This window comes from Saccopteryx leptura, chromosome 7 (genome assembly GCF_036850995.1).
Source record: "Saccopteryx leptura isolate mSacLep1 chromosome 7, mSacLep1_pri_phased_curated, whole genome shotgun sequence".
In the NCBI taxonomy this organism is placed as follows: domain Eukaryota; kingdom Metazoa; phylum Chordata; class Mammalia; order Chiroptera; family Emballonuridae; genus Saccopteryx; species Saccopteryx leptura.
Genome location: NC_089509.1, coordinates 43,917,409 through 43,934,634, shown reverse-complemented (window position 1 = coordinate 43,934,634; position 17,226 = coordinate 43,917,409). Strand labels below are relative to the sequence as shown.

The window sequence follows — 17,226 nt, the reverse complement described above, 5'->3', positions numbered from 1 at the left end:
GAAAATAGATCTACCTTACGACCCAACAATCCCTCTACTGGGTATATACCCCAAAACTCAGAAACTTTGATACATAAAGACACATGTAGCCCCATGTTCATTGCAGCACTGTTCACAGTGGCCAAGACATGGAAACAACCAAAAAGCCCTTCAACAGATGACTGAATAAAGAAGATGTGGCACATGTACACTATGGAATACTACTCAGCCATAAGAAATGATGACATTGGATCATTTATAACAAAATGGTTGAATCTTGATAACATTATATGGAGTGAAATAAGTAAATCAGAAAAAACTAAGAACTGCATGATTCCATACATAGGTGGGACATAAAAACGAGACTAAGAGACATGGACAAGAGTGTGGTGGTTGGGGGGGGGAGTGAGAGGGAGGGGGGAGGGGAAGGGGGAGGGGGAGGGGCACAAAAAAAAACTAGATAGAAGGTGACGGAGGACAATCTGACTTTGGGTGATGGGTATGCAACATAATTGAATGACAAGATAACCTGGACATGTTTTTGTTGAACATATGTATCCTGATTTATTGATGTCACCCCATTAAAATTAATAAAAATTAAAAAAAAAAATGTTTTCTTTCCAAATGGAGATTAAGTCTGTGGTGTCAGTAAAGAGAAAAATCATAGTTTAGGATAAAGATAGCTCAGGAAGACTGATTTAAAAAGAAATTTGAAAGCCTGAAAATCTCAACCACCATCTGCCAGACACTTTTGTGCAGAAATGAGAAGGCAGTGATTGCTTTCTATCGCAGATACATAAAGGTGATTAAGGAAGAACTGTGTGTCGTCTTTGCAGTTGAACCCATGCCAGGTCGAGCAGTTATAAACAGGGCAGCGGAGCTGGTAAGCCATAGGCTCATGTTAAAGGAGAACCTGTCTCCATCAAACCATTTCTTCCTCTATCTTGTCTGCAACAGTATTTAGAGTTCAAAACCTTTCCGACAGATTCCTTGGAAAAATCCCTTGCCTGAGAAGAAAATGAATTCCCCAGAAATACAAGCAACATAATTAATGCACACTGGTGAAAAAGCAAGTATATTTTTGCGTAAACGGCTTTCTCATTTAAGATTAGTTAGCTGCTGCTGCTTCTTTTTTAATCTGCAGTCAAGGAAGTCCTTTGTGATTATGAGGCAAGTCTGTACAATGAGTCAGTCTGTGCACCTTTGAATTGGAAATGAATGCTAAGTCATCAGGGAAACACCAAAAAATTAGAAACACCAGAAAAAAAGGAAACATTTGAAAATAGGTCTTTAATTTTGTTTTGAGCTTTCACTGACATTTTTTACCAAAGCAAATTGTCTTTCAAAATTTAGGATAATTGAAAAATGTTGCTCATTAAACTAAACATCTAATACTTCACTACTGTGGTCAAGACAAGAGGACACATATCTGCCAGCCCTTTGTATTATTTCAATTGAACATTAAAATATGTGATTGACCACTCAGTTACTTAAATGCCAATGGAGTAAGACAATTTTAATAATATAAATGAAAGGAAAAGATGTATTTCAAAGATTCTATTAACATTCTTTATATGAAACGAATATTCCTATTTTCCAAATCAAATGGCAGCTACAGAGGGGACAAGAACACGTGACTGGCACGGGGCCGGCAGCTTTCTCAGCTGCTCTCCGCTGGAACCTGCAGCCACAGAACCCGCGCCTGTCTCACTGGCAGACCAAGCCCTGTGCACCTCCCTTCCGGAGCACTACAGTCAGCGCCGCTCCCGAAATAGCTTCTGACTCGATAACATCTGTGGCCATGATGATCTTGTTTTCTTAAGAAGGGTCCAATATTTTCATTTAATATTTTAGGTACTATTCATATTTTAAATCAGCATGGCACCTAACTTTCATTCATTAAAGAATCCCAGAAATGAAATCCTACACAACTCAAATCACATATATTTTAATTATTGGTTGTTGTTGTTTTTAATTATAGTCAAATGATCCTCAAGTCACAAGCTGGAGGTGAAAGCTTGAGTCATCAACAAAAATATTGTGAATACTTATATGGTGGGCACTGTCCTAGGCCCTCTACAGTTACTGTCTCCTTTAATCCTCACAACCACCTCATCAGGTAGGTATTATCTCCATTTTCCAGATGCAGAAACTAAGGACAGAGATGTCCGAGGCCCCACTTAGTAAGTGAAGAAGTTAGTAAGATTCAAACCCAAGGGTTCTGACTCTAGAGCCAACATTTAGATGCTAAACTATTAGCACTTTAAAAACAACAGTAACAAATGGTACTCGATGGTTGGCTCAGCAGTAGAGTGTCAACCCGGCATGTGGAAGTCCCGGGTTCGATTCCCAGTCAGGGCACACAGGAGAAGCAACCATCTGCTTCTCCACCCGTCCCCTTCCTTTTTTCTCTCATTCTCTCTCTCTTTTTTTCTTTTTTTTTGTATCTTTCTGAAGCTAGAAACGGGGAGGCAATCAGACAAATTCCCGCATGCGCCCGACCGGGATCCACCCAGCACGCCCACCAGGGGGCGATGCTCTGCCCATCCAGGGCATAGTTCTATTGCGACCAGAGCCACTCTAGCGCCTGAGGCAAAGGCCATGGAGCCATCCCCAGCGCCCGGGCCATCTTTGCTTCAATGGAGCCTTGGCTGCGGGAGGGGAAGAGAGAGACAGAGGAAGGAGAGGGGGAGGGGTGGAGAAGCAGATGGGCTTCTCCTGTGTGCCCTGGCCGGGAATCGAACCCAGGACTTCCGCACGCCAGGCCGACGCTCTACCACTGAGCCAACCGGCCAGGGCCAATCTCTCATTCTCTCTTTTCCCCTCCCATAGCCATGGTTCAAAGGGTTCAAACAAACTGGCCCTGAGTGCTGAGGATGGCTCCATGGACTCGTCTCAGGTGCTAAAATAACTGGGTTGTCTGAACAATGGAGCAGAGGCCCCAGATGGGCAGAGCATTGCCCCATAGGGGGCCGACCGGGAGGGATAGGGCTGCATGCGGGAGTCTATCTGTCTGCCTCCCTGCCTCTCACTTGTTAAAAAAAAACAAAACCAAAAACCAGTAACAAAATAACCATACTGGCTTAGCACAAGGCCATAATTATCTGGATCTATTCATAACAGCAGCAGGCTGCATGAAATAAACCATACCCAGGTCTAGCAATGCTTTTTACTCTCATGGATAGTACAGTGGCCTACAGATTCTCATTTTGGGAAGTAGTGGTGGAGGAGGTAGCCAAAAACAAGCATTATAGTAACTACACTAAAATACACTTGTCAGGAAATTGCTAGAGCTTGAAAATGTTTCAGACAAGAATTGTCTGGGAAGTTGCTAGATGGCATTTAAAAGTTTTGAGACCATTCTTAAAATGGTAACAGTAAAAAAACCACCTTCAGTTTTCATAAAGAAGTCACACACCTACAAGGCAGTTGGAAACTTCACCATAGGGACGTCCCGTGAGCACCTGAGAGAGGGACGGCGGCCCCTCTCCTTCCCTGCTCCTCACGCCCAACCTCGGCTCTAACTCAGGCCCTGGCCTCTCTCACCTGTCTCCCCCGTGAAATCCCAGTCTCCCCTTTCCTCCTCTCCCAGCTCACCTTATGCACTGCCATATGCAACTGTCCACATTGGTCTGTGTCGCTTGTCTGCTTAACCCCTGTCAGTGTGTCCCTTTCTAGTCTGTAGGTCAGGTGCAGCTCTTGAAGCTTGGCCATCAGACCAGTGGTGGGATTCAGCTGGTTTGCACCAGTTTGGCAGAACCAATACCTAACTTTTTGTTGAGTTCGGCGAACTGGTTCTTGAAATGGCACTTGTAATCAGGGTTCTCTCTTAAGGGGGTGCCTGGGCAGCCACCCAATATGGAAATCACAAATTTACATTCCTTACTTTTTTTTTTACATTCATCTGCGCAGCAGCGTATTCCAAGCGCCTGAAGTAATATATTCATTCTGTCCACAGGTGAAAAAAATTTGATGGAACTATGCTTATAGTATTTATTTATTCATTTCATAAAACTCATTATAACTTTGATTAAGTACATTTTAATTTCCTCGCGTTTGTTACTTCAGTAAACAAACATATAATGTAAAGAGAAAAAGTGCCAAACAACCAGGGGGTGACAAGATGTCACTGGAAATATCTTAAATAACAGTTTTATTGTTTTCTGTCAGGTATCACTTAATATTTTTTCATTAATATTTCAAAACTCATAACAATCTAGTTTTGTGTACCTCTTTTATTGTTCTTATTTAAGTATTAAATGCATGAAATAATAAACTACCTTTTGGTATATCGTTTTTTTATACTTAAAATGGTCATTAGGGCCGAGAACTGGTTGTTAATTCGAATCCCAGGGCTGTATCAGGCCTGCTCACAATGCCTGGCTCCAACAGGGCCAGTCCTTGCCCTGCCTGCACACGCTCCGGCAACCAGCCTGTGGTCTCCACTCACGCTGTCCTCACGGTAAGGCCTTCCTTCTCTTGTCCCTTTATCTGGCTCTCACTCTCTACAGTCCCAACCTCAGACTCTGTGGGCTTAATTCTGCTTTCTTAGAGTCCATTTGATCAGCATCACCCCTTCAGGACACCTAGCCTACCTCCTGGCTCTCCCACACCTGCAGGCTGGAATAGATGTCTTCTAACAAGACTCCACATCCTGTGGGGTCTACACTGAACTGACCTGATCTGTCCACAGTTCTCACAAGCCTTCAGTTTCTCAGATCAAAGGCCATGCCACGTTCATCTTTGGATCCCCAGAGCTAACCGCTACCTCCCCCTCCCCAAACTCTAAACAACTATGTCCCTTTCCCCACCACTGCTGTGACTGCACTGACGGGAAGAGGCGTGGATGAACGGAGACACCTACCTTCCAGTTTCCAGCGGAGAGGTTCTGGAGAGACCCAGCAGAGCCTTCCAAGGTGGCAGGGTTGGAACTCTCTGCTAGGAGAGTCAGATAGGGTTTTACCACTGACGGATGCCACAGCATCTCAACTCCCTTGGGGGACTTGGACAGGCCAGGGATAGGACCAACTCCATCCCACTGAAAGACAAGGAGCACACATTAAACAGAAGCAAATGAATGCAATCTCTGATGTTTGAACACATCCCTCTCTGGTGGACTCAACTGCTATAGTATAGCTATTATGTAGAAAATCTGTATCATGAGAAAAACATTTTTCTTGCCAAGTACATGATTTCTTACTCCCAGAAGAAGGAAACTCTAGTTTTATGTCAAATAAAATACTAACTTGATCCTCTTGTGGTGTTCTCTTTTTCTTTTTCTTCTTCTTCCCCCAGCAGCTTGGCTCCGAGTCTTTGCTGGGCGACTCTTTTCCTAAGTCATCCAGCTCATTCAGCCCCAGCAGCCGGGCCTGAGGGACCTCCAGTTCCAGCCGATAGGACAGGTTCCTCAGGGTGCACACGCAGTTCTCCACTGTCTGAAACCCAACGCAGCGTGTAATTAAAACCACTGTAGCGCATTAGTGCAAAATGCTTCTGTGTAGAACGCCAGTGAAACTAAACAAAAATGGAATATGAAAGAACTGCTTTCTCTTATGGGAACCTGAAACAATCTAAAGAGTTATGATTCTAGAACTTTTAAGGAATACCCAATTGTCAGTGCAGAGCCCTCCTCAGGGCATCTGAAGGTCTGATTTCACACTGACTAAACTGTGCGAGGCTCTGGAAGAGAAGGCGCCCAGTGTTCCTGCTCCAGGGCAGCTGGAGTGGTAGAAATGCAGTCCAGCAGCCAGAGCCCCTCCCTCCCACCCGAAATCCTCACCATAACAACAGGTGCGAGCAGCCCCTCTCTGGAAACTGCCCCTCCCCCAAGTCCCTGTTTATCTCCTCCTTCCATCTTCCAACTCTCCCTCCCTTTGTGGCAAGTTCCATGATCTGTTTTCTCTGCTGACATCTTGCCTTCTGTGCATGGTCTTGCGCTCCTTCAAGTCTATATCACACCTCTAATTGGAAGGCCAACTGTCACTTCACTGAGTGTCTAACGTCAAGTTCAGCTTTTGCTCAGCAAGCTCCCCTTTCAACTTGCTTACTCCTCCCAATTTCATTTCCAGATGTGGTGATTCAATAAGGCCTAAATAAAAACCTGGCCATCACTCTGAGCTCCCCCTCATCTTCCCTCCGAGCCTACAACTCATCATTCTTCTCTCTGTCAGACCCACATTTACAACCCAAGGACTTCTTAAGGACTCGACTGGTCCAGCCCACGGTGAATACCAAGTGCCCAGCCTGCCTTGAACTCCAGACACTTTCAGTTCCAACTCCCTCAGGCCCTGTTCCTGGGGTAAATCCTGGATGGCAGTCACAGCTGAAAAATGATGAGGAAACTGCCCTATGCCAGGACAGGGACGGAGAAAACAGGAGGGGAGGTTGAGGAGCTCACGCTGGGAACAAACAGCATGACCGAGGGGGAGGGGAAGGGGAAGGGGAAGGGCCGGGACGGGGTATACAGGCAGCCCGCACAGCTGGTGCTGGGTCAGGGCTGTGGACGCACGAGGGCTACCGCGCCTCGAGCAGGAACGCTTCCAGTAGATACTCAGGTACAGACAGATCTGATAGGCAGGAGGGATACAGAATTGGAGGGAACAGCCACAGGGGCAATCACCTCAACAAGGGGTCCAGGAGAACCGCAGGGAAAGTTGGGCCCTGCCACCCGCCCCTCCTTTAGTACAGAGAATCCCTGAGTGTTCATGGTTCTTTTCTCAAGTCACCATGTTCCTGCTAGCTTGTAATTTTTAGAGAGACCCTCCCTTTAATCTGGAGTGTAGCCTAATGAGGAGGACAGGCTCAAGAACTGCAGAGTCCCTGGCATGCGGATAGCAGTGATGGGCAGCGGCTGCCATCTGTCGCGGGGCCCCTCACAGCCGGGCAGGCACTGACCTTGCTGTCGTAATCGGATGTGTTCACACACGTGTGGATCACGTACAGCAGCGAGTCCACCAGCCCATCACAGGACCGCATTTGCTTCCGGGCCTCCTCCCCCGCGGAGCTGAGGTTCCTAAATGGGCAGAGACATGTGGGAGCTGCTGAGATCAACAGCTCTCTTGTTAGTCAGGAGCCCTACCTTACTGATCTGAGTGGGTCTGTTCGAGCAGGCTTTCGGGGGCCTTACATTTTAGCAACCTGACAGCTCACAATAGCGAGCTCCCCATTACCCACACACACAGAAGGGAGCAGGAGTATTTCTCTTGTGACATGCCACTTTCTAACCTCCTAAAATAATGATTTTTGGGGCTTGTCTCATATGAGGGGAGAATAATAATCACCACTTCATCAGGATGTTGTGAGGAAGCGAGGAGCTGCTACATATAAAGCCATTAGAAAAGTGCGTGTTTGTTAGCCATGCTTCTTATCTTGACCATGCATTACCCCCTCGTTAGGCCGGAAGGTCCTTCCAGTCCCTGCGACTATTATAACTTTTACATGTAGTGGGTGGTCATACATGTTTCTCAAACAAACACAGGAAGCCTATCATTTCTGGTATAAACATTCAAGTTAAATACAGACATTTGCTTATGCTGCAATTTTTGTCATCTTTTCAATTATTAAAAAAACCCTGAAAATTGTTTTAGGTCTCATCCATATTGAAACTTTGATATCACTTTCCCTTCATGAACTGATATCAAATTATAAGGATCTATTTTATGTTCCATTAACAAGATTCTTGGAACGCTGAGATTTTGCAAATTTTAAGATTTTTCTTTTTCTCTTTATTTTTTGGGGGCCATTACCTCTCCTCTGCTCTTCCCTTGGGGAACCGCTTAGCCCTGGAGAGCTGCGCTCCTCCATCCCTCTGGGAGCTCCTGGCCCCTCGCTCCTCTGGTTTCCTCCATCCTGCTGCCTTTCCCTCTCAGCGCTTCCACCTGTGGGTCCCTCTGGAGTGCCGAGGGCTACTCTGGCCCCGTCCCGTCTTCATCTCTGCACTCTCCCAGGTGGCCTTGGCTTTAACACCACGTATGGACCCTTAACTCTCAAATGTGTATATTTAACCTCATCTCTCTCGAGAACTCCAGACTCATTCATCCAACTGTTTCCATGACGTAACCACATGAATAGCTAATTAAACGTTTGAAAATGGACATGGCCAACACTCTCAGCTGCTCACCCCGCCACCCTTTCTTGTCCCTGACTTCATCCTCAGCACTTCTGTGCCCCCAGGTGCTCCAGCTAAAGATCTAGGTGTTATTCTTCTTTCCTCCCTTTCCGTCACAACTGATATTCAGTCTATTAGCAAACCCTGTCAGCTCCTCCACAAACTACGCCCTGCCCACCTGCTGACCCTCTCTGGGGCCTGGTCTAGGCCACTGCCATCAGTCTGGATCACTCGCTGCAGCAGCCTCGTCTTCTGTCTCCATTGCTGCCCGTTCTGTTTTCCACATCGCAGCCAGAAACCAGCCCCAGCACTCCCATGATTAAACAATCCAATGGTTTCCCATGGCACTTAGAATAAAATGCAGACTCCTTCTTTGATTTAAACAATCCTACATAATCCGATTCCACTCTGCGCCGTGACCATTAAATTCTAGCTGCAAGCTCATTCGTGCCCCAGAGCCTTCCCACTGCCCATCACTGCTCAGAACTCCTCCTCCCGATGCCCCGCCCTCAAGTGAGAGGCTCCTATGGTATTTCAGATCTATGGTTTAAATTTCACCTCCTGAGACACCATCTGAGCATCACAGTAATCACCCAATAACTATGACATCACCCTATTTTAAAATCTTGTTCATCATTGATTTTACCAGGAAGGCATTCACCAAATGTTTAAATTCATGCACCCTTGGGGAGCCTGAGCATGTATCCTGCCCTCTGGGCTTTCCCGGAAGCCCGGCAGGCTGGCTGCAGAGGGATCTCAGCCTCCCTGGATGCCCGTGTGGAAAGAGAGGAGATGCTACTTCCACAAATGATTAGCAGGCGATGTGAGCGGGCCTGTATTCGAGGGTCCTGACTCATGCCATCCGCCCCTAGCAATGGGTGCTGACAGTCACCTGTCACAGAGTGGAAGACTTCAGAGCAGCAGCCCAGGCCCCTCCCACCCCCTCTTCCAAGATCTCTGTTGTACAGATGTTTAGACCTCAAACTGCCATCACGGAGTGTCAGATACAACACTAAGAACTTTATACCAGCGGATTAGTCACAATTCTGAGGTGGTGCTATTATCACTAAAGATGGAAAACTGAGGCTCAGAGCGGGATGGGAAGCTAGGCTGAGGCCAGAGCCCACTCTCATTGTCACTATGCTACTCTGTCCCAAGACTTGTTTCCAGTTCCTGAGGCATTCATTGTCAGCCTGGGAGGCTGGGTAAAAATAGAGCTGATGAGTGTTAATGGCAAATAATGAGTAATATTGTGCACACTTAGGGGGGGCTTTATGTATTCCACATGCTAAAGATAATGACTGAAAATACTCTTTACGCTCATTTTCATTTATTTATAAAACTCAAACCCAGTAATTATTTAAACCACACACCTCTTTTGCACTCCTCTAATAAGCAAAAATGTTTTGACCATCACATTTTGAACTTAAACACCAGGCTATAAGCACATTAACCATCAGAATGTGGTAACCAGAAAAGTGCTGTTAAATTGGAAGATATAGTTTTGACAGAATTTCAGACCGAAAGGCCTTTTGATTAAATCAAAAGAAGAGTCATGTATAAGATAATGTCTTTCAGGCACTTGTTTGAGTCATGATGTTTTCTTCATAGAATAACAAAGTCCAGTGGCCTAAATTTTGAAACAGACTTGGAAATTTAATTAGGTGTTAATAAAATGAAGTAAATCCTCCTAAAATGAACTTACCTATGGCATATTATTTAATCACATAATTAGAAAGAATAAAGAATTCACCTCAGGCAACCTGTCGTATTACGCAGAACGAGTGAAGTCTGAAATTTAATTTTATGATCATCATCAAAAGAAGAGTTATTCCATCCGGAATGTGGAACAATCACAGTGTTTGTTAAGGTCGAGAGAGCATCTCGTATGATTGTCATCTTGACAGCATCACATGAGGATAAATTCCAAAGAACTCCTGAAAATGAGATTTTAAAAATCAAATCATCCAAGATCCTGCAGTTTCAGTAACGAAATCAACATAGTGGTCCTAATTGATGTCTACTCTGTCTATTCCAAACCTATTCTATTGCAGGCAGGCTGGGACGGACCTCTGGTAAATGCTGAGTGAACCTATGTGAGCTTCCGGCAGTATGACAAGGTTCCAATAGCCCGCTCTTAAGTTTCAGAGCCTAGGTATCTATCAGGCAAGGCAATGGTGCCTTTTACAATGCAGGGAGGGTGAGGGTGCAATCCAATCACAGGCCATCAGTATAATGCATCTATGATTGTTGTGAAATTGTCACTCATTGTGTTATACTTTACATTCAGTGTTCTATGAGACAATTTTTAGAACTTAGAACTTGGAAAAAATTTCTCTTTCTCAAAAAACTGACATGGCTTTGTGCACCATGCTTTCTCCTGGGAAGCTCAGGCTGAGTGCTCGCAGTAACTTGACGGGCACAGAGGGGGGTACATTAGCTTCACCTTTATCTAGATATGGTTTAGCTGTTTCTATTTCCACTTTGTTACCATGTGTCTTAGAAGTGCATGTTATTGCCACTCCTTCTGGATATAAGCAACACTCACACTAAGTTAAGTCACGCGTACTGTAACTGGTAACAAGATCGCTTGGACAGAAGACCTGAAATGCAACTTAGTAAAGCGCCATTAAAATTCTTAGCATATTAGATTGTCTCCATTTCTGTGTCAGCTATGAGGTGGGTTATATTATCGTCATAGCACACATATTTTCTAATAATTACTGTTTTAGAAATAAGGGCAAATTCAACATTATACCTACTCTAATGTCATTTTCACATCAATGCACTTTCCGAAGTAAGAGGGAAGGAGGTGGAAGAGAGATGTTGCAGTTTCTCTGCGGCTGAGGTCTCAGAGTGCTGCGCGCCTACCGCATCCTTGGCAAGCTGCTCAAGTCTGTAGCGTGCTCTGGGAACCACCAACACACAGAACGGTTTTGGCTGCTGGAGGGGAAGAAGTCGGAACATGGGCCCGTGTCGCGGGAGCAGGCAGGCTGGTGAACAGGACTGAGCGAGAGTGCTGGGCCAGAGACAAGGTGGGTCTGGTGACCCAGGGGCCGGCCTGCAAACTGCTCAGCCTTCGCCGAGCCTGGAGAAAGTCCCGGGCCTTGTCTGAGTGAGCGGTTAGGAGAGCTGACAGGAGCTTCCACTCTTTATGGAGAAAGGAGAGGTAAAAGCTGAGGCCTAGAACAGAGGCAGTGAAGTAACAGGGACGGCACACTGAGAGGGCCATCCCTTGCCCGAAGCCCTGCCCGGACCCGTCCACGTGTGGGAGGGGAGAGTGGTTGCTACTGGAGGCTGATGCGTGGCCTCTATCCTGGGAAAGTTCTGGGTCCTGCATTCTGCTCCATGCTCGGCCTGTCCCTCTCCTCCTTCACGTGGCTTTGACTGGGGCACGTTGATGACTGGGATTCCCTTGCTCCCCAGGACTTGCACCTCGCTCCGCTCCTACCCTCTGGGGGCAGACAGCCCACCACAACCACAGCCTTTCAGGTCTGCTGCCTCAGCAGCAGCCCATTTAGTCAGGCCTAACAGGGAGGGAGATACAGACAGTTCAAAATCAGGGAAAGAAAGCCCTTGCTTTGTCTCTGAAAGCTTATTCTTTCTACCACAACAGATTGTTGTCTATATAATTAACTGTGGCACACAACAGGTAGTCTTACAGGTGTTTCCACAGGCAGATCTACTCCATGAATTCTGAGAAAACTGGCTATATGATAAAACGGTTTTACTCTGTGCTCCTGGGTTCTGGGGTTTGCCTTACTCTTAGGGGTGGCCATGTGAGGAATGGGGAAGAACTGGCAGCAGGCTCCCGCCCAGTCCACCCAGGGTGGCTCCACACTTATCTGTCCTCAACAAGGGGCTTCATCATGTGTTTCTGTTTGAAAAACGGTTTCATGTCCCAAAGACTTTTGAAAAAGCACTTAGTAGAAAAGTATTAGTGGACTAATGACCACAGAAGGGACTTGGGAGCTAAGGCTGAGTCTCTGCAGGTCTATCCCGAGCCAAACACCAGGAGATGGGAGATAAGACAGAAGGGAGACAGGGATGAGGCCCAGACGGGTGCCTCGGATGGGGCTTGGACCTATTCTACGAGGCCAACCATACTCATCGCGGGTGCTGCCTGGCCTGCTGTGCCGTGAGCCAGCCACAGGGCAGCACACGGCCCTGCGCCCACGGTGGGGAAGGCTCACCTCATTACACTCCCTGCTGAAAATTTACAACGTGTGGGCCCTAATGCCACTGGAACAAGTTATCTCTCTGTCAAAGCTTTTCAAATTCTTCACTCCTCAAAGCTCGTAAGGAAGGGGAGAGATGCGTTTTCTAATGTTTCACAGAATAAATTCATTCCAGCAAAGTTACCAGTAAGACAAAGTTTATGGAAAGTAAAGCCTATCATAATATAGGCCATGGGTAAAAAATTAAATACCTCTCTACAGAAAATTTAACGGTGTGAGTCACAAACTTCAGGAATGACCTGTGGAATTGCACGGGTGGGCAATTCTGATTATGTGAAACAGAATTTATTTTTGTTTTATTATTTATTCATTGTAATAGTTATAACCTGCATTTGTTTTTTCCATAAGAACAACTATAAAAGTACTTTTACGCACTCCTGTATATATCATCTACTGTTTGCTATTAGCCTTTACCTCTACATGGGACTGAACAGCATAAATGTCCATAAATCAATATAAACAGTGAAATGGTCATTTACCGTGGTTTTACTCTGTTCCAGGAATTGTGTGTTTTACGAATAATGCCTTAAAGAACCAAGTTGCACAAACTGACTTCCCACTTATTTTGTAAGCTTAAAATTTTACATGATTTTTTTTAATGGCTGAAGAACATTTGTCTTTCTAAATTTAATTTTAATTTACATTTTATTAGGCAAGTATATTGAGGAACAACATTCTATCATCTTTTTATATGTCTTGTTATACATATGCAGGGAACATGATAGGTACTCAAAAATATTTATTGATTGATCTACCTTAATAGCTTTTATTTGCTTTGGATTTCCCTTTTATTTCCTTGACTGTCAGACTTAGTTCATAGGTATTGTGTCCCTTTCATGCCTTTTCTGAAAACTCAGTATTCAGGAGTGTCTTTAAGGTCTATAACTATGGGGTGAGGGTCAAGGCAATGTTCTGGATCTTTAAGGGAATTTGCCAGCATAGTTTTGCCTGCCTTGCACATGAAGGTCAAACAGGCGGTTGCTGGAACTACCAGCCCTAGCTACGGGGATAGAAGAATCCCATTGCTGCTCTGTCTCCTAGAATGAACATGCCAGAATCCCCATTTCACCAACCGCAAACAGAAAGAACCAGTGTTGTCCGATTACAAATGTTAAATTGTTAAAAATATGTGAACCTTCAGTAGATAAGCTGACTATGCTACCTTTCCATAAACTGAGTTGACTCATTGATCATAAAACTAGTCTTGTAGAAATTCAGACTTTGATTTCTGCAACTTCAAAAAATGTTCAAAATTATTCTTGACCAGAAAAAGGAGGGGGGATTCTATTCTTACTAAGTTGGTGGCATTTAAGGGATCCCTGCACAGGCAGCTTTATCATCTGCACTGTAAATTATATCATCTTACTAATTCTGCACTTAACCGTATGACATAAGAGCTACAACATTTGGTGTGGATTTAACTGGCAATTTCAAACATCAAAGCCAGTCTCAAGGTATTGGCTTTTCTTTCCCACTTTTTATTTAAAATAAGGTTATGGAAAGCCAAAACAACCTGTTCTGATCAACCAATATTGAATGAAGAAGGTTCAATTAAATTTAAAAGGCTTAGCTATAGAGTGATTAATTTGGCTTTTCTACGCAAAGTAAAAAGCACTACTCTTGAGGCCAGCTAATAATACCTGTGCGCACTCCACCTCACTAAGGTAATAATAAAACAATGTTATCTTCACTCAGTCTGTCCAGGGCTTCATTTAATGGGTCAGGGAGAACGTTGCTAGAGCAGTAGGTAATGAATAGAAAATACACTCACTCCCAGGTACAGCAAGACTGATGAGGAAATGCAGAGCTCTGGGATCAGCAGTTTCCATCAACATGATAAACTTCCAGGTCCAACATCCCAATGCACAATTTGCTTAAAAAATATTAAGCAGTATACTGCACTATCCCCTGGTTCTCAAAGAGAAACGTAAAAATAAACTATAATTTGGTTTAGAAAGCCCGAGGTTTTTATTTAATTTAAAGCAATCAGCTATTTGTTGTGAGGACTAAAAATATATACATATAAACTTATTTAGAAAATATTAGGGAATTTCTTAATGTTGCTTATTCTCTACAGCAGGAAAAAGTACACACAATTTTAAGCAATAGTCACAATGAACTACTGCATGAGAGATGAAAGTTCCCTTTCCCCACAAAGAATGAATAAAGTAATTAATATACCATTTCCCATAAATCCCATGCGGCAGAATTTTCAAAGAGCTCACATTTAAAACTAGCTTTATAGCTTATTCTAATGGCCAACTGATAATTTTAGTCAAATTAGAGACCGATTTTACTGATTAATTAAAATAAGAGCGTAATTTTAAAAAATGCCTTTTTAAAGAACTTTAAAAACCAAACAAAGAACATTTGGAAAAATGGGATTTCTCTGGTAGGACACATACATACACTCGAAACAATTGCTTCTCTTTTTAATATGAAAGAAATAAAAAACTGTTATTTTTTACATAGCATTACATTTATTCTGTTCCCTAATTTCTGCAAAAACCCCCACAAAAAGCCCATAAGTGTTTATGAATATTACAAGAAAAAACATAACAAAACCAAAAGACCCAGTGAACTTCAAATATCATCTGTGGACATGCCCCTGTGTTTTTTCACGTTGCTCTCATTCTGTCTGTTCTTGATATTACTGTTTTTTTATTTTTTCTTAAGTGAGAAGCAAGGAGGCAAAGTGACAGCCTGCCTGCATGCACCCTGACCGGTTTCCACCAGCAAACCAAATCAAATCCCCCCCTCCCCCCAGAAGATGCTCTGCCCATCTGTGGCCATTGCTCTGTTGCTTGGCAACTGAGCTATTTTTAGTGTCTGAGGCAAGGCCATGGAGCCATCGTCAGCATCTGGGGCCAACTTGCTCCAACCGAGTCATAGCTGTGGAAGGAAGAGAGAGATATAGATAGAGAGAAGGGGGAGGGGGAAGAAAGTAGATGGTCGCTTCTCTTGTGTGCCCTGAATGGGAATCGAACTCAGGATGTCCATACGCCGAGTCGATGCTCTACCACTGAGCCAACCAGCCAGGGCCTGACATTCCTGTTTTAGCCATGTTCATTCACATGATGTCTATGAGGTAAGTTAAACTACCCATGCCTTTGGGGTGTGGAGAGCATTTAGTCAAAGAATAGACAGATAGGCCTTGTCCCCATTGCTCCTGCCACAGAGTGAGTGTCATAACAAATCACTATCATAACTCTACTTCAGCTCTCGGGTCAGGAACACTTCCTGGTCAGTGCTTTCACCCCTCCTGGCACTGTGCATCTATGGACTCTATGGAACAGAATGGTGTTGTGCATACCCACCAAGCATTCTTGACGTAAGTAGGTAGAAATAATAGACTACTATTTAAAATGTAAAACATCACGCCTGCAGATTGCACCCAAGGGTCAGAGTATGTGCCTCATAAACTCAGCCAAGCAAGACTGTAAGCCTCTGAATCTAGGGCTCTGCCTGATCCTAGCACCTGCCTCCAATGTATTCCCTACAAGTCTCTGGCTGAAACACTCTGGATCTAGCAAAAACACTTCTCCATTTCTTCTCAGAAGCTCTCGTCTAATTCCAATATGATTTTTATAAACTTCTGTGAAAATTTTGTTGGAAAGAGTAAAAATGTCAAGATGCTGTGGTTACTACATCATGTCACAATATGGTCATCTGCATCCCTGTCCATTAAAGCCATGCACCTCATGCCTTATTATACGTTACTTCTGCCCCAGCAGAGTACGGGTGTGTCTTGTGCTGTCGAGTAGCTGCCAGCCACATGTAGCTACTGAAACTTGAACTGTGACTAGTCCAAACTAAGATGTGCTGTAAGTATAAAATGCACACTAAATTATGAAGACCTGGTACAAAAAAATGACTGTAGAACATCTCATTAATAATTGTTATACTGCTTATAAAGTAGTAATGCAGAACTGTTGGGTTAAAAAGAGACTAAATTATTAAAATAAATAACACCTGTTTCTTTTTCCTTTTCAATGTGGCTACTAGGAAGTCAGCAGTAGTCTCCTGCATTATGTATCATAATTCTACCTGAAGGTGCTGGTAAAGACGCTGTCCATTCCCTGCTGGACTGACCTAAGGCAGAGATGCTGTGGGCCCCGGGAAGGCCCTGCCACGGCTGCAACACAGGCCACGGGAACAAAGCACCCGAGCACAGCAGGGCAACTGGACAACTCTCACTGTTATGCCAGGCACTCCGCACCTGTCCTGAGAAATGCCAACAGTGGGGACAGCTTCTCACCAGGGAAGCTGGTATCAGAAGAGGTGATTTGCCTGGGGCCACACAGCTGGAAGGCACGTGCATCTGACTTGAGCCTACTCTTATTTACCCCCACCCCCAACACCATGCTGCCTCTCCCAGGATGTTTCCCTTAGTGAAGGAACTGGCTACGCTGGACAGCAGGGGACGCAGCAAGCAGGCCTGTCCTGGCCCAAGCAGAAGGAAGCCATGAGCCTTGCCTGTAAGCCAGGACCAGGCCTGCACGTTTCATGGCCGAGGGCCACGGCATTAGTTGTAGGACTACAGGCCACATCTGGGCTGGAGTGTGAGGGCAGAGGCCAGGGAGCAGCAGGGAGAACCTTCCAGGTGGGTCAGCCCTAGGGGAGGGGCAGGAATGGGGGAACCTCAAGGCTGGGCTGGCCTAGAAGGTGAGGACAGAGGATGCAGTCTGACTGGCAGGTGGGGAAAGGTGGAGTGCAGGGACAGGTGTCATCTCAAGGACAGTGAGGCTGACGGAGCAGGAGTGGCCGAGCCTGTGTCCCGGCAGCAGCTTGGGGGCGCGTGATCAAGACCTGAAGGAGGGACGGGGGATGGGATGGCAAAGAAAGAAGGTGAGTACTTGTGACGAGAACTGGGGCCTGATGCAACTGAGGTGGTGTCACGGA

At 45.0% G+C, this 17,226-nt stretch overlaps 1 protein-coding gene across 13 annotated transcripts in view; it reads right to left on the bottom strand.

Annotated features, from left to right (window-relative positions):
• The window catches only part of PKP4 (plakophilin 4), a 272,352-nt gene that overhangs the window by 14,833 nt on the left and 240,293 nt on the right, over positions 1–17,226 (bottom strand). For all 13 annotated transcript variants that reach the window (XM_066346708.1, XM_066346713.1, XM_066346710.1 and 10 more), the window contains 4 exons: positions 9,840–10,023; positions 6,874–6,991; positions 5,226–5,414; positions 4,844–5,017 (listed from right to left, as the gene is read on the bottom strand). In XM_066346708.1, coding sequence (XP_066202805.1) covers positions 4,844–5,017; positions 5,226–5,414; positions 6,874–6,991; positions 9,840–10,023 — 665 coding nt within the window. The remainder of the gene's footprint in view (positions 1–4,843; positions 5,018–5,225; positions 5,415–6,873; positions 6,992–9,839; positions 10,024–17,226) is intronic.